The following is a 22,443-nucleotide window of genomic DNA, read 5'->3' as shown; positions in this document are numbered from 1 at the left end:
CTGAGCGCCGAAGAATTGACGCTTTTGAACAGTGGTGTTGGAGAAGACTCTTGAGAGTCCCTTGGACTGCAAGGAGATCCAACCAGTCCATCCTAAAGGAGATCAGTGCTGGGTGTTCACTGGAAGGACTGATGTTGAAGCTGAAACTCCAATACTTTGGCCACCTGATGCGGAGAGCTGACTCATTGGAAAAGACCCTAATGCTGGGAAAGATTGAGGGCAGGAGGAGACGGGGATGATAGAGGATGAGATGGTTGGAAGGAATCATCGACTTGATGGACATGGATTTGGATGGACTCCAGGAGTTGGTGATGCACAGGGAGGCCTAGAGTGCTGTGGTTCATGGGGTCGCAAAGAGTCGGACATGACTGAGCGACTGAACTGAACACCTGGTAATATCAGAAACAAACTCAGTTTCACTTTCACTAGAAGTACTACAACAAAAGGAGAACCAAGATAAAGACACTTTCCAACACCTCTGTGTCAAGCGCAGGGCAGGGACAAGCTCCCATCATCAAGGGAGAGGTAGGAAAAGAAGTCCAGCATCAACAAGGTGACCACTCAATCAGGAGAAAGACACAGGGAACTCACCTTCTCACCGTCAACACTGACACTGAGAACCCCGATGCTGACCTGCAGCCAGCGGTCAGCGGGGTTCAGGACACTGAGGTAGGTTTGTGAAGCAATGCCAACACAGCAAGCATGAGGGAACTTCAATTCCTCGGGCACACTTACTCTCCCTGGGAAGAGAAAAAGCAGAGTCAAAACCACACCAAACCTAATTAAAATAACAAAAGAACTCCAAGTTCAGAGCCTGAGACAGAACCAGAGAGACAAAGACAGTAGTTTGACCTGCATTTTTACATTTTTCTAGGGCTACTCCAGGACCCTTGCACAGAAATATGGTCATGTTCCAAATTCAGGATAAAGAAAAAAGCTCACATGAAATTCACTCTAATCATTACTTCCTTGAAACAAACCAGTTTTAAGGTCCCAATTGAGACAATAATTCAAACCTTTAAACAACAGCAATCAACAACAAGCAGCATCAGAGTAAAAGGTTCTTACCAAGTCCTGACACCACTGTTGAATCCCATGGCTCAATTCCACAGTCTGAATGGAGAGACTGCACAGGAAGCACTTTGGCCGCATTCAGAAGGTTCTGACTGAAGGCGTCCGAGTACAGGTTACAAAGGGAAGAGGAGGCCATCAGCCCTGAGCCAATGTCCTGTCCCAGGCAGAGGCCTGCAGTCACCAAGCGCTGGACACGCTCTCCCACAACAGCAGGGTGACAGCTTCCCGGGAGCCCACAGGAGAGCCCACAGGCGGTGGCACCACAGGCCCGGCAGCAAGGCAGGGTGGCACTGCTGGCTGCAGGCAGTGCCCCAGCGTGCGGCTGGGCACACGGAGCCACGGGGAGGGGATAGCGCACTGAGGCTGCAGGGTCTGTGGGGGGCATGTGCTGCCTCATGGGTGCAGGGCCACGGCCCTCAGTGCTGGGGACAGACGTCTGGTAAGAACCCTGGCCACTGAATTCGCTGTCAGTCGCTGATGTGTCTCTAGGAGTCACGCGTCCACCGTCGAGCACAGGTGCCTGTCGGGACATGGGGAGGCACGGTATGGCCAGTGTGGCTGGGTGGAGGCCGGATTCACTCGGCAGAGCCAGGCTGACCTGCTCCAGGTCACCACGGTCTGAGGTCAAACCCGTCGCACTGGTCTGTGACCGATCTTCACTCTTGGAGGAAGGCAGTCTACTGGAGCTAAAGTCCAGTTTTACATCTTCAGGTCTGCTGCTCAGAGAAGTCGTTTCAGTCACTTTTCCTGTGTCCAAGTTCTTCTGGATAATATACGATAATGCTCCTTTTCCTCTACTTTGAAAAGGACTTTTTTCTCTCAACTTATCCGCAGCCGGCTCCTGAGCTGGAACTGGACTGGCCTGGATAATTGTGGTGCTCAGCTCACTGGTGATATCACTCTGTGTGACAGAAAATGTTTAGAAATTATCCAGATAAAATGAATATTACAAAAAAAAATTTTTTTAATGAATATTACAAATGCAAACCATGCTGATATACTCTCAAAGAGCAGAGATCTACATAACATCACAACTCTAAAAAAAAAAATAGGGCTATAAGAGTAGTAGTTTCTGTAGCCATGAAAAGCAGGATTAAGAGTTAGAAAATCTGCATTCATTGTTTTTTGGCATCCCACTCCAGTGTTCTTGCCTGGAAAATCCCATGGACAGAGGAGCCTGGCAGTCTACAGTCCATGGGGACACAAGAGCCAAACATGACTTAGCGACTAAACCACCACCACCACATTCCCTGTTTTTACCAATTACAGAACCAGAAACAAGTAGTTTTGTTTAGTAATTAAGTGTCTTCAAACTCCCAATTTTACATCTATGACATCACGGTCTGGCCTCCCTTCTTCTCTCCACATATACAATTCAGTGTGGCCATGAATCAAATGCAGGGTGTGTTCTGTGATTCCCTCTTCCCCCACACCTGACTTCAGGTAGGCCCCATCGAGCTCTGCTGGACACGCCATCAGCTGACGCCATCCGTTGCCTCCTGAAGCTCCCACAGTGCACTTCACTGCACAACATGTCTTTGTGTGCTCCACCAGACTGAGGGCTTTTTGAGGGCAGACACTAAATATGTGTACCTGCAGTGCCAACCCAGCACAAGTAGCTGTTTGAGCACAACATGTGTGCATGCACACACGCACACTTACTTTAAAGGAAAAAGAGGAACCAAAATTAGTCAGGCCTGAATTCAAGTCTGAGTCCTACATCCGGAAGACTTCAGAGGTAAGTGTGAGTAAAGAAGTGACAGAAGCTGCTTACCTCGCGGTCGTCAAGGCCACGATGTGAGGCCATGGAGGGACTGATGCTCTCCTGCTCAGACACGTACGTCAGCCTGCTGACACTGGCCTCCGGACACATCACCTGGGACGACTCCCTCTCACAGGGGTGCTTCTGTGGATGAGCTGCTGAACCAAAAGACTCCAGGGCACACCTGGAAGAGAGAATACCTGTGTCTGGACTTGTCCACCCCTTCACTTAACATCATCTACGTGGCAGAAAACCCTTCCTGCTTGCCTACAACCCCATCAACCTTCACTACAGTCTGTCCCAGTTACCATATGCAACTCAACCTTGGATTCACTCTTCTTACCCTTGATTACACCTTCTTACCATTATCTAAATCTGTGAATTATAGTCCTATTGAATGAAGTATCTGGTAAGCTACTGAAAAAAAAATGTCGTGGCAGTTTCATTAATAAATTCCATATACAATACCTTAACGGTGTTAGCTTTCCATTCAACAGTTAATGAAGATGTGATAAAGACCAACGAACAGAGTACTCGGCAACTCCTGCCCCAAAGAGCAAAGCAAAAACAAGAATCTCGTGGATGAGTACATAGAAATGGGCAGAGCTGCACCATGGTTGAGAGACAAAGGGCACAGCTCCTGGGTGACCATCAAGCAGGCACAGCCAAACCCCTGTACTCAGGGGCTATACATCAAGAGATGAGTCCTGCGGAAAATATCAGGGCTAACTATAGAGATTCACTAAAACGATATGTCACACACCACTATCAGTACTAAAGCAGGGCATCTTAGATGTCATATAGGAGAAGGAGGCTATGGCAATTAGGGTACAGACATACAATAAAACACTGGGCAACTGTTTTAAATCATGCAGCTGAATACTACCAACTGGCTCAGAAACATGTTCAGGATATATTAAGTTTAAAAAAGTTAGTAAGCAATAAATAGTAAGATCCCACATACACGTTCCACATTCCATCAATCCCCAGCACAGAGCCAGGCCAGCCTGACAGAGGAGGGACCAGGCTTCCTCTCAAGGAGGGGTAGGAGACACACTGGGTGGGAAACACCATCAAAGCCACCTTTGCAAACAGCTGCTGCACCCCTGCAAACTTGGCCACTTAGTTTCAAGTCCGTAATTAATTGGACTGAATTTTACTCCCACCCCCTTCCCCCCCTCTCCGCAAAGTCTGGAATACTCAGGTGGGCAATGGATACAGAGAAAATCCTATTTTGAATTCTGTATTTTCACAAGGACCAAATCAAGACAGCACTGACACAACACTAGTGAATCTCTAACCAGTGGAAACAAAATACTAACCAACTTGCTTCAGGCCCACTTTAGCCCTGAAAGACATGCACCTGCATGGGTTCTGTATGTACAGGCACATACATGCACACACATGTGCAAACACTCATACTCACACAGACAACATGGGGCGGCATGAAGAAGAGTTCTGGGTACTGTGGTGCATGCTGAGTCTAGCTCCTCTGGTCAAAACGAACAGAAGCATTGAGGCTGTTACTACCTCAAGCAATGAGAACTGAACTGTAAGAATACACAGAAACAAAAGAAGAGAAATTCAGGATGCGAGACTGATGCCAGCCACACAGAGACTCAAGGCAGCACTGGTCCTGCCAGAAGGTGACTGGACATTAAAGACCAGCAGCAGGAGTACTGGCAAGTGGCATGGTCAGGAGACAACACGCTCTCACCAGAAAGATGTGGCCACTCAATAGATCAATGTTCTGACCGACATTTCACTGTGAATGTTAAGAAACTTAAAGAAAATGAGTTGGAAGAAACAAGAAAAAAAAAAGACTAAAAACATGAAAGCCATTCTACAATAAAAAAGTACAAGTAGGATTTCAATAAAAAGAAATGAATACAAAATGAATGTTCATACTGGCAGCCATGAAAAGCATAGTTGGTACAGCAGAAAATCAGTAATGCTGAGGAAACACTTGAATAGCTAGGCTACTCCATGATACAGGGAGAGTGCAGAGATATGAAGATGAGGAGAAAGAAACAGGCACAGATGCCCCAAGAGGCAGTCCCAGCTCTGGGCATCTCAGGAGAAACAGGTCACAGGAAACAAAAAATGAATTCTCCTCAGGGGAGAAGAGTAAACGCAGCCAGGAAATTAAAAGATGTCTGCTCCCTTGGAAGGCAAGCTATGACCAATCTAGACAGCATATTAAAACGCAGACATTACTTTGCCAACAAAGTTTTGCCTAATCACTATGGTTTTTCCAGCAGTCATATATGAATGTGAGAGTTGGACCATAAAGAAAGCCGGGCGCCGAAGAATTGATGCTTTTGAACTGTGGTGTTGAAGAAGATTCTTGAGAGTCCCTTGGACTGCAAGGAGATCCAACCAGCCCATCCTAAAGGAAATCAATCCTGAATATTCATTGGAAGGATTGATGCTGAAGCTGAAGCTCTAATACTTTGGCCACCAGATGTGAAGAACTGACTCATTGGAAAAGACCCTGATGCTAGGAAAGATTGAAGGCAGGAGGAGAAGGGGACGACAGAGGATGATATGGTTGGATGGTATCACTGACTCGATGGACATGAGTTTGAGCAAGCTGCAGGAGTTGGTGATGGACAGGGAAGCCTGGCATGTGGCAGTCCATGGGGTTGCAAAGAGTCACACACGACTGAGCGACTGAACTGAACAAAGGGAGAGACCACTGTGCACAGAGAGCACAACCCAGGAAAAGCAACTACAAGACGCAGACATGTACACTTACACTGATGACAGGAGAAGCACAGGGCCAACAGCAGGAAGATAAACTGGAGCCAGAAGTTCAGCCTTGGCAGGAAGGGCTGTCCTGCAGCAGAAAGGACAGGAGGACGTGGCATGCCCACCCACAGAGCGTGAGGCAGCAGCAAAGAGGACAAGTGACAGCAGAATGAACCTCAGAACCTGCTGTGACCACCTTCTTTCCCACCAAGCCTGCCATCTGGCCCTGGCTGAGTGGTGGGGATGCAGGTGGCTGACCCTTGGAGAGGAGGAAGCTCACCAATCCCATGGTCACTTTAGAAAGGGTCAACAATGCTGTCGTCAAAGTATCTGACCACATGCCAAGTTCATGAGAAAGTTCAGCATCTCCCTAAAGTATGTGTCCTACCCTTAACGAGTGAGTTTATTTACTTAGGCACACAAAAACAGGCAGGTCCAAGTGTAAGAGCATCCAGCCCGGCATTTTGTCTCTGACCATGCAGTAAAGGGCAGGATGAAGGGAAAAAATCATAATGATATGTCTTTATATGGCACTTAGTTTTTATTAAATGCCAGCATATACAATTTATTTTATTTTTGGCATATACAATTTAAAAATATAAAAACCATAGAAAACAAGATAATATTGGAAGGTACACAGGAGTTAAGAAACAATAAAGGGGATACTGAAAGGAATCTAGAAAGCAGAAATGTAAAATGCAAACAAAATGAGAAAGAAATTAAGAAAGAAGCATTACTATTGTGAGGGAAAAGCTCTGTCTCTCGAACTGTGGAGGTGGTTACACACATTCACACCTGTGATAAAATGGCACAATTCTAGCTGCACACCATGCCCAGGACAAGTTCCTGGTGGTGATTCCGTGCAAGAACTAGGGGAGCTGGGGAGGGACACAGGGTCTCTCTGTACTAGCTTTGCAACTTCCTGTGGCTCTAACAAGTTTCTCAAGAAAAGGGGGGGAAAAAAAGAAAGGATTAAAGAGAAAATAAATGCAGAAGTCAAGCAAAATTTGGTCAGAACCAATATTTTAACAACTAAAAAAATAATAATAATAAACCTTTCTGATAAAAGGAAGCTTGACTCCAAATACTAAAAGGGCACCGCATGACAAGGCACTGCAAGGTGGCCATGAAGTCAACACAGAGACACAGCCTAACGAAGTTACTAGACTCAAAAGATCTTATTAGACTCGAAAGCATCTTTAGCATAAAGCTTACAAAAAAATCACGTCAATTGTGAGGCAAAAACTGCTGTCATATAGAAAGTTTACTTAACTAAATGTATGGCTTCTTTCTTTGATGGCTTTACAAAAGATCTTTTATATGATTAAGGAAAGATTTTAGTAAGCTGGAAATTTTACCTAAGCAGCGAAATTATCATGACTATTCAACATTTTCAAACAAACTGAAATTACATTTGATATCCAAGTTACCTACTAAGTGCTGCCCAAGCTGTTCCTGGATTTTGCATATCTTGGGAAACAGTGTGGGTAAGCTGGACCTAAGAATTCACAAGAGTAAAAAGTACGATAGGAAAAGCTTTCTAAAGACTAGGAACTGTACAATTCATGTCACCAAGGGCCATTCACTCTCTTTAATACATCCAGGGATCCAAGAAATGGAGACAAGAAAGACTAATAGTCAAAAAAAAAAAAAAAGAAAGAAAGACTAATAGTCCATGAGGGCAACAAACACAAATAGATATTTGACATAAAGGAAAACACAAAAGATGCTCATCATTGCTCATGATTTAAAGTTACACTGAAATAGTATTTTTTTCACCTATCAGATTGTTGACAATAAAAAGTTTAATAACACTCTACTGGTGAGGTTGTGGAAAAGCAGCCTCTTCCCTAAACTGCTGGTGGAAAACTAGACCAACACAACCTCTAGGGAGGGGGTGCACTAATTTAAATAGGAACATGAACACATATACTCTTTGTCCCAACAATCTCATTTCCAAGAATTTATCCTGTAAACACATCCACCTACACATCTATACATAAATACACATAGACACATCTGATAAAGCACTATATTTAGACTGTTTAAAGTTCCATGGACACACACACATACCTATATATGTGTAAACTTTTGAAGCAATGTTGACTTACATCATTTTTGAAAAATTAAAAAGTTCCTATGACTTGAAGATTAAGTTAATCTACAGACTGTGTTCAAACATACAAAATATTAGAATTTTTATCCTAACCTTTGAAAAAGCACCTACCAATCTCATTAGTATTAAGAGCACAAACTAACACTGCTAAGATAAAAAAATAAATCCAAAATTAAGTTATTTAAAATGCTGATAAGAAAACAGTGAAATGCACACCTTCATCACACCCAGATATAAGAGCAAGTCAGTAACACCCTTTCTGGAAAACAGGTTGCCAATCTGGAAAGCCTGAAAATACTCTTATTCCTGACTTGGTAATTTTACTTCTAAGGAAATCAGTTACAACACAGAGGAAAATTTTATGAGCAAAGTTGTTCATCTCAGTATCATTAAAATGGAAAAAAAAAAAAAAAATCCAGTATCCCCAATATCTACCAAAAGCACCAAGTAAACCATGACAGATCCATTATGCAGTTTATAACATTAATTTTCTTTTAAATAGGGGGAATTACTGTAAGTGAAAACAGCAGAGTATGAAAATTTGCAAAGAAAAACAGCTTGAAAGAAACTCACAAAAATATAATTGTTAGCTTTGAGAGATGAACCTATAGTGACTAGTTTCCCTTCCATTTTATTCCAATTTTCCTATACTGAGCATGTATTTTTATTACTGGAAAAAAAAAAAAAAAGCACCTACCCTGATAAACTAGTTCCTGAAATTTCACTAGGAGAAGAATGACTCAGCGGAGAAGTGGAAGGTCGGAAGCTGTCCTCGCCGTTCTCTGAGCCATGTCCACCGCGCTCAGGAGAGGGACTTTTCAAATCTATCAGAAGGATATATTTTCCAATGAGGACAGAAAAAGACAAAACAAAACACTCCATGCAATTTCTTGAGTGTGACCGATTACTCTGACACTTACCAACACTTTTAGGTGAGATTATGGAATGGTTTTCAAAAGCCACGTGCTTTTCACTGTTACTTGTCTCACTAATGCACTCATTTTGCCTCTGGTAGTCTCTACTCTCCTGTAGGCCTTTACACTCTTCTGACAGCCACAGAGATGCTACTCTGGGGTTCCCAACGACAGAGCAACTATCAGAGGCTGGAATGGGTATGGAGGCAGCTTTTTCACCATCACCGGAATCTAGGGATTTGTGGTCAATGGAATGTGTCTTCACAGCAACCGCTGTACCCTCTCTCTCGCCCACATTTGTAAGAACTGAATTTGAAGAGCTAATTGTTCTCAACGATGCCTGATCCATGCTGTCTCCACTTTCACCATAAAAACTGGCTGCAGTGTCTACCTCTGGCTCCCTCACGCTTATGCTAGTAGCACTCCGGTCCACCACATGGATGTCGTGTGTAGTCCGTTCTTTGGACAAAGATAAATCCCAAATACCAGACACACCGGCTCTTGAAAAGTTGTCCAGCCCACCTTCATATTGACTAATTTCTGTTTTTTTAAGGTATCTCTCCATATCAAATGTGCTGGATCCATTACTTTTTTCCAGATCATTAGGTAAGAAATGAGACACGGCAGGATAGTGCCTTTGTTTACCATCCTCCTGACAAGTCTTCTCTCGGGTTTTATTTGAAAGTGCCTTGATCATGGTGGCAAGCTGGAGAGGGTCAGCGCTCACTGATGCTTCTGCGATGGCAGAAGCAATGGTGCTTATCCTCAGCACAGAGTCACTCTCACTGGGCAGCTCATCTGTATGTCTCTGAGGTTTGCTGCTGACAAGGAAAGTGTCCTAGAGATTAGAAAGTTCACATCAGTTCCATACACATGCACATATTAATCTTTATTTGTAAGTGCTACATAAGATCTAACAGCAGCAAGAAATTAATGGTATACCAGTTGAATCTCCTAATGAAAAGAAAAAAAAAAAATAGCTGCTATCAACTTTAACTGCAGAGTACTATTCACTTACAAGGTCTGATCATCAGCTGTTTAAAAAACATCTTCAGGAGTTAAATGCTAAAACTGAATCAGAGAGTAACTGTAAACCAAAAAATTAAACTACTGAAATTGAGAAGCCACTGAGTCACAGTGATTCCAAGTATATTCTTGGTAATTTCAGTCAACTGTTAGAATTATTTATAAGCAAAACAGAAACAGAAGCCATGGGTAAAACAATGAAATGGAACCAACAACAAAGCAACAAAAACCTATTTAATATTTTTTAAATACAAATTAAGACTTCAGCCTCCAAGAATAGTAGAGTAAGTAATGCAAACCAACTCTGGCTGAGAGCAATCAGAACACCACAGCGTGTCCAAAAACAACTCTGAGAAGGTACTAGACAGCTAAAAAAATGGAATGAAAAACTATGGGGCCAAAATCCAAGAGGAGAGAGAATCCCAGAGAGGTGAGCCCAGTCCTGGGGATGCTATTCCTCAGGGTCTCTGCTGCAAGAGGGGGCTACTGCTAAGATGTCAGGAAGCTTAAGAAGCTAAGAAAATAATAATTTTTTACAAAGAAGCTAAGAAAAGCTGCTGTTAAGGGAGTAAGAGTACAAAAATCAGGTTCAGAGTCTGCCAATGATAAGGGAGAGGTGGTGATCACAGTGAACATCCACGTTTTAGGACAAGACCACAGAGGGCTACACCCGAGGAGTAAAGGTGGCTTAGCTCCGAACACCTCGATCCCAGGAACTGAAAAAGCAAGTAAGACTGCTGGTGTTCCTCACTCAGAAGCAAGTAAAAATCCTGTCTGGAAGGTATCTCCCATGGACTCAAATATTTCAGCAACTTTTCCTGTAAAGATGTACTCCTCACAATGCTCCAAAGTAATGCATCCCACATTCCAGAAAAAGAGAACTGCAGAGCATGCATACGATGGACTCTCAGAGTCTAAAACACATCTAAAACATCAAATCTAACAAAACCTAAAACATACTTAAGGGACTAAAAAGTAACATTAAGGGACTTCCCTGTGGTCCAGTGGCTACACTCCCAGTGCAGGGGGCCCATGCCTGATCCCTGGTTGGGGAACTAGATCCTGTGTGCTGCAACTAAAAAGATCCCATCTGCCATAACCAAATACATACATATATATTTAAGAAAAGCAACAATGACACTGAGAACACAACAGAAGATGAGAAGTTATCAAGAACTAAATGTAAATTCTATAATTAAAAAACACAATAACAAATTAAGAACCCAAAGGACAGGTTTCACAACTTGGACACAACTGAAAAAAGAATCAGACTTGGAAGAGAAGTCTGAAAAAAATAATCCAGAATGCAAAAGAAAGTAACAGAGAACACAATAGAACAGAAAGAATATCAAAGAAAAAGATACTGAGAAGTCTAACATACTTGTTAACAAACATACACCAAACAAAAATACGTTTCAAGAATAAAGGTAAAATAAAGATATTTTCAGACTGACAAAACAGGATTCATTACCAGTAGTCCCTCACAAAACAAAATTGTAAGGGTATTCTTCAGGCAAAAGAAAATTAATCTTAAATGGAAGATCAGAGATACACATTGGTTGTATGTAATAACAGTAATCACCATCAACATTATCATAATCTCTTATGGGGTTTACAAAGGAAATAAATATAAACAATAGGCACTTACAAGACTGGTATAAAGTAAACTGAATGTTTTATGATACTTTTAACGTTAAGGAAGAGATAGGGAAAACCAAAAAACCCCATCATGAACATGAATTTGAGCAAACTCTAGGAGATAGTAGACAGGGAAGCTTCATGTGCTGCAGTCCGTGGGGTCACAAAGAGTTGGACATGACTTAGTGACTTGAACAAAACAACAACAAAATAGCCAACATACTTTTACTATAAAACTACACTACTTAACAGTGTCATACTGATATAAGAAAGATTTCAAATATCCATCAACAGTAGACAGGATATATCAATAGCAGAATATTCAGAGTAGAATACTATACAGCAATGAAAATTATCTACTTATCATAGTTGAATCTTACAAACATAAGTGGAAAAAAAAAAGAAAAAAATATATGCTACTACATGATTTCTTACACATAAAGTTCAAAAAGAGATGGACAGGTGACAGTGTTGGAGGTTAGACAGGAGGAAGTAGTCCTCAGAAGGGACAAAAACATAGCTCCTGGGCTGCTGACAATGTTCTTTCTTGACCTTGGGTGTATAAGTTTTGATAACTCACTAAGTTTATGTTTTATAAACTCTTTTGTACATTTATTATACACTGGTAATATTTAAATGATACTTGTAGTAAAATTTAGTAAAAAAAAAAAGTTATACATTTTTATATGTGACCTTATCTTGATCTTGTAAAAAATTATGACAACATGGGTTTTAGCTCTCCCTCATGAAAGGCTTAAAATACCTCTGCTTTTCCTTTATTGGCAGTTAATGTCACATCATTTTCATCCACTTGTGAAATACTCTCCAGTTCTTCAGCCTGAAGTGTAACTGATTCTTCACTTAGCTGTGCCTTTAAATCTCCTGTAGAAAATATATAATACTCAATTTACATCCATAAACTATGTCACAGAGACAATCCATGCAAAGTGTGAGGTGAAAGTCACCCAGTCGTGTCCAACTCTTTGTGACCCCGTGGACTAGACAGTCCATGGAATTCTCCAGACCAGAATCCTGGAGTGGGTAGCCTTTCCCTTCTCCAGGGGATCTTCCCAACCAAGAGATCAAACCCAAGTTTCCCATATTGCAAGCGGATTCTTTACCAGCTGAACCACAAGGGAAGCCCAATCCATGGATAATGACCACTAAATATAACTAACAAGGAAGAAATCTTTATATACCAAATATCAGACAGCCTCATAAAAGCTGTTTAAATGTACAGTCACTAGGACAAAGAATCGTATCATTGTTCATTTAGCTGGATTCTTCAAAGTCTAAATTTTGAAGAAGATTGTGGATTTTAATCTCTTCCTTGCAAAATACTGACAACTTCATTTAATACTTTTCACTTTGAACCATTTCATGAATATGCAAGTTGAATTTTAAAATGAATAATTCTTTATAATAACAGAAAGTCAATTAATACTATGTACAGTCTCTTTATCCCACCACCCCACCGCACTCCCCAGCCTCTGGAATATAAGCTCTTTAAGGACTAAAGCACATTTTATACCATTTCATAATACAATACACTAGGCATTATATTAGCAAAAAGCAGCTGTTTGATAACTGTATACTAATCATGAAAGTATGGCTTTTAACATTCAGAGATATTTATCATATTTATACTACCACCGCCCCAATCTGAAAACTCTTCTTTAAAGTCTACCTAAATGATACATATAGTAAGTTATAATTCATTAACTCAGTAGTTTAACATGCCAAAGTTAAGCCGATCGATCACCTGAACAAATTATATTCCATTCACTTTGGTTTTTAACAGAAGGATTTAGGTGAATTTTGGCTGACCTGTTTCAGCTTTAAACTGAAAAGGCAATGTGAAGTTGTATAAAAATCAAATCAGTAACTAATACTCAAGAAATTCAAATACTTTCTTCCTCATAAGAACATGATCACACAACCACTAACTTACAGGTTAAATAAAAAGTTCACTAAAAATTTCATTTAATCCATTACCTGAAAAAAGACCATGGTTAAGATCAGCCACTTCTTTTCCCAAATTACTTCTTGATAGGTCTGATTTTCTTATTAGGGCAATAGGTTCTCTTTTCTCTGGCGATCTAATAAAATAACCAAACGATGGCTACAAAATAAACATGTGAATTATTTTCTTTATATTCAACTCCTCTGAGAAATTCTACACTATCTTATCGTAATACTCGTAAACTAGTTAAACAGATTTCAACAAAGTAATTTTGATTTTTCATTTAAATGTAAGTTGCTAGAAATGAACATTACAAGTCCAGACAGGACCTTTTATTTCCTTACTGCTAGCTATCTGTAATCATCAGAATGAATACTGCCAAATAATTTGCCCTTACTAAGAAATCCAAATGAAAACAACCCAGAAACGACACATTGTTCCTTCAGCAATTATTACTGAGCACCTACTATCTGTAAGGTACTGTTAGTAACATATCAGTAAGAAGAAAGATAAAATTTTCTGCCTTCCTGGAACTTACAGTACTTAGAAGGGTATTTTATTTTACACAATAAATAGGTCCCTGAAAACCTGAAAACTACTATATTTTGAAACCTTAAGATTAGGCATGTTCCTACTGCCTTGGATGAGCATTCAGAAGGTCTGCATTCAGGGACCTTGCTCAGGGGCAGGGAATTCCCCATCCAGCTTCTTTCCAGAGCTCTCACAGTACAGGCCTGAAATGCAAATTCACTAAAGGCACTCAATTTTCAACTGATCTTCACTTGGGGATTTCTTCCTTTGATCCAGCAACCTGAACCAAGCCAACATTTCACAACTAACACAAAGTGACAGATGCATCTTTCCAGTACCTGGTGTTTTGTCCAGCTGTTCAGAAAGGAATTCAGTTACTCTTCAAATTCTCTCATAATGTCAAAACCAATCGGTCCAGGAAGAAATATCTGCCTAGGTATTTACTCTCATTTTTTAATTCACTGCACAGATAGGACCCACAGTTCAAATTTTTCTGTAAATCGGCAGTGTTCTAACTCACCAACTGTTTCAAATTACACTCTCAATGAAGTTCAGGTTTAGCATACACTTACTATGACAGCACCAAGTCCCAACACGGAATTCTCCGGAGGCACTCCCACACCCTAGACTCTTGTGTTTCCTACTGCCATCCTATTCCCTGGCCTTCGTGACACCTACTATGTGGCTCAGTCTCTGCCCACTGATCCTCCAGCTCCTCTCACATCTGGGCCTGAAAACTACTCCCTGCCTCCCTGTCCCTGTGAGATGCCCCCAAGCCCTGTGAGGGCCCCTCACAACCTGGTCCTTGTCTACTTCCACCAGCCATCGCCTGCTGCCCCACTCACAGGAGCTGTCTGCCTGCTCTCTGCTCCTTGAATGTGCCACTCAAGCTCCACTTGGCATCTCCAGGCCTTCACTGCGAACACACCACCTCCTCCCCACCTGTCGGGCACCAGCACAGTGCCTGTCCTCAGACACCGCCCTGACCCTAGAAATGACATAGCTTCCCCTCCTGCCTCATACAAGTTACCAATAACACTGGCATTTAAAACTTTTTACACGTACATCCTATTAAACCAAAACACTACTATATTTTGAAACATGTTTTTAGACCAGAGGTTTAAAAATTAATGAATCTCTGAATTCTTCCCACAACCAAGGACGTAACAACAGCAACAAACATTAGGTACTTCATGCATGTGAAGCTGTGCTAAACACCGTAGTGCACCAGCACAGTAACCCACAAACCCTGTAAGACAGTATTGCATCCTAGAAATCGGAAAATTAAGGCACAGAGGAGTTACATACATTGTTCCATGACACAGAACTAGTTAAAAGACAGAGCTAGGACTGGAGCAAGGGTACGACCACTAAAAATTGAAATGTTTTCCCATCATCCCACCACACCCCTATTCTGTCTCTGCTTTAAAGACACTATGATCTGGCTACACTGTCACTGCATTCAGTACATAAGGGCTGGTGCATTTAACCACTCCCAGTATACATGGTACTCACTCTTTTCACATTGTAACCACCACCAAGGCAACCGAGAGCTTCAGACCTTTGAGCAAAGAACTCCCCTAAAGACAGACGTAAGTAACTGGCATCATCTCTGTCCACATCTGAGGCACTCAGTGATCTCCTCAGCAGACCACAGTTGACCGAAGTTCCCCATGATGTATCTCCAAGGGCAACCGACATGTTCTGGGCATCTATATTTTCTTCCTAGGAAGAAAGTTATCATTTCATTTCTACAAGCCTTCTGTTTTTCTAACACATAAAATACTAATATAACTAAGGAAATTTAAGTACTTAAATTTTTTAAAAGTTTGGACAAATTCAAGCTTAAGCAGCTAAGAAATGTAATGAAGTCCAGAAGAAATTTTTAATACTTAAGTTACAATACACATTGCTTTAATATACTGCTTAATCAAATACTGATTGTCATTGATACAAATCTTTAGAGAGGAATGTCTCTTCAAATAAAAACAAACAGCACTACTCAGTTTAAAACATGATTAAAAACTATGGAAATATCTTTGAAGCCTATTCAGGCAATTTTAAGTGAATTAATAACCATTATTTCAGTAGGCCATTTATTTTTCAATTAATAATTAAGTATGTGAAGGAAAAGGCAGAAACTATCTAAACATAAGGAATATCAAGATATAATTCTATACTATGTATCTATGTATTCTCACTATGTATTCTCAGAAAGAAATGAACATTTTACCTACATTTAAATACAAGAAAAATCTGAACTGTTGTTTAATGTCAATAAAATACAAACCTGCATAAACTGATGTTCTTTATTAAATTCTTCTTCATCTTGTGCAATCAAATCCAATGCATCAGCTTAAAAAAAAAGTTTACATAATTATATTGTACTAATGCTCAATTAAATACTAGCATATAAATACAGCTTAGCTAATTAGGAAAATGAAATAGTAAAGAAATAAAATTGAAAGAAATATGTGAAAGCTTCCATCACAGAACTGATGACACATCTGCATTAAGCACGTAAGAGTATATGGTTCTGGAACTTTTCGTAATGAACCCCCTATTGCAACTGATTTCATCAGGTACTAACTTGCCCTAACTTACCAACAGGGCTTTACAATGTAAGCTTTTTATAAGATTCACATTAATTTCAGCCTTGCAAATCTGGCACACGAGAGTTACAGCAGTTGTCCATGATATGCATGGAATTTCATCTGGACCCATCAGACTGACAAGCCCCTCTATAAATTCATCATGGTGTAAACTACCTATTCGTCCCAACATCCAGGATTTCCCCAGTTTCTGAAAGGAAAAATCCCACATCCCAATAAACCCCACAGCCTGGGCAAACAGGGACAAGTGATCACCCAGTGTCTATTCCTCAATGTTTCAACTAAGCAACTCAGTTCACCTTAGGAAACCAAGGGACACACAGCCCTCCATCTCTAGGCCAAGGCCACAAGGCCAGGTGAGTGAGCAGAGGGCCAGGTGTAACACCACAGGGAAGGGGACAGACAGACAGAGGACAAAGAGACAGGACATCAAATGACTCTGCTTAAGGCATTAGAATTAACAAACCTGACTGAGGTTCCTAATGCTCTCAGGTGCTAAAGTGACTCACTATCCTAGATTAGGGAAGGCTCAGCTCAGTCCCAGTGACGAGCAATGATGGACGTGAGCCTCTGTTCCTAGAGAAACAAGTGAGGAGCTAAGCACATCCTCCAAAAGGGATTTGATGTGGCCAACCAGGATGACAGACTAACCTCAGAAGACCGTCAGAAACAGTGAAAATGGTTAAAAGCAGAGGCTATCAGAACACTTACAGCCAGATCGGAAGTCTTCGTTCAGTTCATTATTGAGAGACACATTGAAATCTTGTTCTTTATCAAAAGGTGTGTAATAGGCGAGATCAGTGACCCATCTGCCCTCCTCATCCTGATAGACCACACTCTGTGGTGGGTCCGCTTCTAGAAAAGAGAATTCCAGACACATCCAATGACACACAACAAACAAAATGATATGATATTCTTAAATGATTTCATTTAGCTGACTTATCTTAGTTATCAGTGGTACTGAAATCTGCCCAAAATTAGGAAACCCATTTCCCCAAAAGAAAAGCCTCTCTCTGATGGTGAAATCGCCAGCCTTAGTCCCAGTAAAGTCCATCACAGAGGATGAGGGAGGAAGGAGAAGACGACAAACACTGACAAAGGCACTTTTCTACCAGATAAGTACACCATTTTTAAATCCACAGATTTAAAACACAGAACATGTATATATTTTAATACGAAAGATTACACAAGTTCCACTTGGAAATACAGTATATTCAAAATGTGTATAAGTATTTTATATATTTCTTACTTTTATTTAAAAAGAAAAAAGAAAGAAACAAAGGCCCACTCACGGTCCTTGGTCTTTCCAACCAACTCGTAACATTCACAGGTTTGCCTTTCACTGGTGGGTGACCACAGAGCATCAGTGGAATTAAATGCATTGTCACTAACAGGCTTCAAAGATGCTACATCCACATTTGTTTGAATGGACACTTGAGGCGTCTCAGTGTCTAAAAATCTATCCACAGGCAAAACAGTTTCTGAGTCTGACGCCAAATGCTTATTTTGATGAGGAGACCCTTCCTCCAGCTTTAGAGAATCCATCAAATCAAAATCATCTTTACTGGCATTTGCGTCATGAAAGTAAATGGGGTTAAGTTTCGCATTAGGAGTCCTAAGAGTCTTCACCAGAACTTCTGCTCTTCCACTTTCCTTTAAAAAGTAAATAATAGACCAGAAATAAGTTTTGTTTTTCATAACTTCTTTCAAAAAAAAACAATTATGCAGATGACATAAAATATTTATTCTAGAAAGGAATGGACAACACAGTATTCTTCTAGACTGTATGTGAACCAATCATAAAGAATTTACCAAAACCAATGGCAAATATACACCAACAGACTCAGATACCAAAAGTACGGCCAAGGTGCTCACTATAGTTCAGGATTTTAGAAGTATAACTTTTGTAACTATCTTCCTACCCTATCTAAAAGGATAGGAAGCCCATCAGTGTGGCTAGACTCAAAGAATTAATATGATTAACAGACTCTGAAAACATAAATGAATGACATTTAATAGGAGTAAAACAGCAAATACTACAAATGACCGTCAGGAGTCCAAGAACAACTGCATCAGACATGGCAGATTAAGCCATGGCCTCGAAAACACACTCTCCAACAATCCTTCCCAAATGGCACTCCTCACTCTTTCCTAGAATAATAGCTGCTGAAAGGGACTTGTGTGCCCACAACACACTTCTCAGATATTCAGCCACTGCTAACTATTAAGTGCCAGCAAAGCCTTTAACAGGATTCACAGATAAGGCTTTTCAAAGTCAGGATACTACACAGAGATAGCTATATATAAAAGATAAGCTACTAACTTTGAAATAAGGTCATACATTTAAATTCTAGTGACATAATTTATTAACTTGGTGATTTTCCAACAATTTTTTATACAAAAAATAAACAATCTCCACTTTATCTCAAAATAAACTCCAAATGACTTAAAGATTTAGATGCAAAAGCACTAAGAGAAAATACAAATGGACAGTTTTATATTCTTCAGTGAATAATAACTTCTTAGTGGAACACTTCTGTGGGTTAAACTCTATCTCTTGGAAAAGATGTGTCCAAGTCTTATCCCCAGGTGGCACCTGCAAACTGTGGCCTTATTCAGAAATAGGGTCTTTGCAAATGCAACTAAGCTAAAGATCTTGAGAGAACATCCTGGATTTGGGGTGGGCCTTAAACCCCATAAGCAATGTCCTTACAAGAGAAAGGAGGAGACCTCAGAGGGATCAGAAAGACAGGGACAGGCCAAGTGAAGATGGAGCAGACAATGGAGTGATGCGGCCATAAACTAAGGACACCAGGGCCCCAGAGGCTGCAAGAGGCAGGAAGGAGACTCTGGGGGGCACTTGGCCCTGTCAACATTTTAGAACTGTGAGAAAGTAAATTTCTGTTGTTTTAAGTTACAAAACTTTGGTAATCTGTTCTGGCAGCCCCAGAAAACTATCATAAACACCTAAACAACTACCAAAAGCCTGAAAATACACGAGGACCAGCAAAGGGAGACCCAGTGGAGTCACAGAAGTTGCCGTCTCCAAGGAGAGAAGCTGCAGGAGCCCACCCTGCTCACACCTGGATCCAGACTCCCCACCTCCAGAACTGTGAGGAGATATGCATCTGTTGTTCAAGTCAAAAAAAAAAAAAAGTGCACAATGATCAAAGTTATCTCAACATAGAAAGTTTATTTAAAAAAGTTAAAATATGAATATTCCAATGGGGAAAAAAAGGAGACAAAGAACTGACATTTAAAACCATTTAAAAAAAAAACAAAAAACTATTTTTCATATAGGATACTAGCAAAGACGAAAAAGAACCAGAATGCAGGAAACCAGCTCTCTCCTCCACAAAGCACCTGAAAACAATGCTGAAGAAAGAATGTTCTTGAGGCTAACAGGGCAAAGCTACCACCTATGGGACTATGACCGACGTTGGCAGGCGGAAGAGGACAGGACAGCACAGGGAGGAAACCTGGAGCAAAGCCACTGGTTGGCAACCCATTCCAGATCAGGGCTTCTAACGGAGCAGAGCAGCCCCTCGTTGCAACTGAAAGTCACAAGGCTTTGTGTTTTTTTGTGTTTTTTTTAAAAAAAAAAAAAAACAAAGGCAGGGGGTCATTACAGCTGCTCTGACAGCTTGTACACCTAAACACAAAAACAGAGGTCTCTGTCTATACTTGGACACTGTAACCCAGCAAAGCTTGAGAGTAAGGAAATGTGAGACAGGAAAAAAACAAAAGCAATCCAAAGGTCTCAGGAGGCAGGGTTTCAGGATGAGGCAAAGAAAGCACATGAAATCCCACAGACCACCTCCTGATAACAGCGGAGAAGGAGGAGGAATCGAACCCCACATTCATCAAGATAGCAAAGAGCATCACCAACAGGAGACAAATGGAATGACAGGCCTTCCCAGAGGATGTAATCAGAGTGCATAGCGCTGCCCTATGTTTCAACTGTTCACACAGGGGGAATGTTTAATCAGGAGGGGAAAGCAGTCACATATATCTAGCATACAGATCATTTTACAAAACAACAGGCCTAAACTTTACAAAAAGTTTAATGACATGAAAGACCTCCATGTCACTGCAACCAAATACAAGTGTGATCCCTGATCAAAGCTTGGATCCAAAACCAAAGAAATAAAGGACATCTGTAGACAGTGGATAAATGTGAACCTGGATTGTGTATTCATTTAAATCAAAACATCAAAGTTACACTAGCAAAAAGAAATTGTGATTATGTAGGAAAATGTCCTCATTCACAGGAAGTAAACACTGAAGTGTTAGGGTAAAATATCTGCAACTTACTTCCAAATGACTCAGTAAAGAAACTACTTTTTTGAAGGACAAAGAAAACACAAAGATAGCAAAAATGTTTACAACTGGTTGACCTGGACAGGAGCATACAGATGTTCAGTGCATCACTCTGCACTGCAGGTGAAAGAAAGGTAAGAAGCAGCAGGAAAGAACAGGAAGGGTATTTCTCATCAGTTTGTATCTGGGAAAATAGAGCCCAAGGAAAACCAAAAGTTTTATGTTAATAATTTTCTAATGAGTCCAGTAATAATTTTCTAATGTCAAATTTCTGAAAAATCATAAAGACTGGAACATACCTGACTAGGATCACTCGTAGGTAACTTAAAATAATTTTCTAGAGGTTCCTGTCCTTCTACGTCTTCATACATCATTCCTGGAATCGCCAGTTGCTCAAAATAAGCCTCCAAATGATCATCATAAAACTCTTCATCATCAATATCATCATCTATCAGTAAAATGGAGGAAAAGTAATCAATAAGGTTGATAAATCATTTGCATCAACAGTCCATGTGATTCTGTCTAAACATTTGACATGAAAAAAATCCATTGTTTTCATCTATAAATCACTAAAAGCATTCTAATATTTAACCAAACTAAATACTTAACCTTCACTGAGAAGACAACACAGAAGCAGCCACTAACAAACACCGGAAGTTAGGATAGGGCAAGTGTGGCCATGGGAAAAGCGCCGTTTATTCAGAAAGCAGTGTGGCAAATGAGCAACTATCAACAAAGGACAAATGAGCCTGCCACAGGAGAAATAAAACTAAATTCCAGTGAATTAATGGTTAATGCTAATATGAAACCTCAAACAGTATCTGATCTTAAAAATGAAGGAAAAAAAAAAGATGTAACAAAGCTGAGTACTGATAGATATGATAAAAAACTCAACTTCCACTAAACCCAGAAAGCTACAAACAGACAAATAAAAACAACGGTGGCAGTGCTTCTCAATGTTCTACACACAGCCTGGCAAGGGCAGGATGAAACTAGAACTGTCAACCACCTGTAACAGTATTGTGAGCCTTTTCAAGAGGGCAATTTTCCTACTGCCTCTGAGAATCTAGCATACTAAAATAAGAAACTATATAAATTCAGGTCAACAATTCCTCATCCACAATTTCATAATCTAAAAATATTTTTAAAATTTTAGCAGCAAAACCTGTTTTGATTTTACAGTTTCAATTTATCCCACTTGGCTCACCAGTCTGGCCTCCAAAGCCATGGATAATTTGGTCTCTGCCTACTTTCTGGGTTTATTCCCAAGTTCATCTTTCCACAGGTGCTATAAATCTGCCACAGAAAAGCACTGGCTACTCTCTCCAAATGTTGTCTCTATGCCCCCACCTTAGGGTCTCTGCTAAAGCCATTCTTTCTTCTTAAATGTACATTTATTCCAGTGTCTATGTTAAGGCCTATCAGAGGCCTCCTTTCTCAAAGAGGAAAAATGACCTCTTTCATTAAAGCCTTACAGACACCTTCCTCAGCCAGAATTAACTTGTCACCCTCCTGTGACCCCCACAGTTTGTACCATTGAGACACACTTCACACAGAGGGGAGCCATGCATCTCTCTGCCCACTTGGCAGGACTTTCAGAGCACAGGGGCAAAATATTTCATTGAACCCCAGTGTCTTAGCATGGTGCTTTATCCATTTATACGGTAATGATACTCAACAGAGAGATGAGACTAAGCCTATCAGGAGTGCTATAAAGAAAAAAAATTTAAACTCCC

The 22,443-nt window shown here is 40.6% G+C and overlaps 1 protein-coding gene across 1 annotated transcript in view; it reads right to left on the bottom strand.

The window, feature by feature from the left end:
- CEP192 (centrosomal protein 192) overlaps positions 1-22,443 on the bottom strand; it is a 97,666-nt gene that overhangs the window by 37,891 nt on the left and 37,332 nt on the right. Inside the window, exons 16-27 of the mRNA XM_061130917.1 lie at positions 21,007-21,155; positions 17,680-18,040; positions 17,099-17,242; positions 16,066-16,130; positions 15,291-15,500; positions 13,277-13,403; positions 12,045-12,163; positions 8,624-9,455; positions 8,401-8,527; positions 2,849-3,020; positions 1,069-1,975; positions 592-740 (exon numbers count right to left, since the gene is read on the bottom strand). Coding sequence (XP_060986900.1) covers positions 592-740; positions 1,069-1,975; positions 2,849-3,020; positions 8,401-8,527; positions 8,624-9,455; positions 12,045-12,163; positions 13,277-13,403; positions 15,291-15,500; positions 16,066-16,130; positions 17,099-17,242; positions 17,680-18,040; positions 21,007-21,155 — 3,362 coding nt within the window. The remainder of the gene's footprint in view (positions 1-591; positions 741-1,068; positions 1,976-2,848; positions 3,021-8,400; positions 8,528-8,623; positions 9,456-12,044; positions 12,164-13,276; positions 13,404-15,290; positions 15,501-16,065; positions 16,131-17,098; positions 17,243-17,679; positions 18,041-21,006; positions 21,156-22,443) is intronic.

The sequence above is a fragment of the Dama dama genome, chromosome 27, assembly GCF_033118175.1.
Source record: "Dama dama isolate Ldn47 chromosome 27, ASM3311817v1, whole genome shotgun sequence".
Classification (NCBI taxonomy): domain Eukaryota; kingdom Metazoa; phylum Chordata; class Mammalia; order Artiodactyla; family Cervidae; genus Dama; species Dama dama.
Note: the sequence above shows the minus strand (reverse complement) of the source record. Positions and strands in the feature narration are given on the sequence as shown.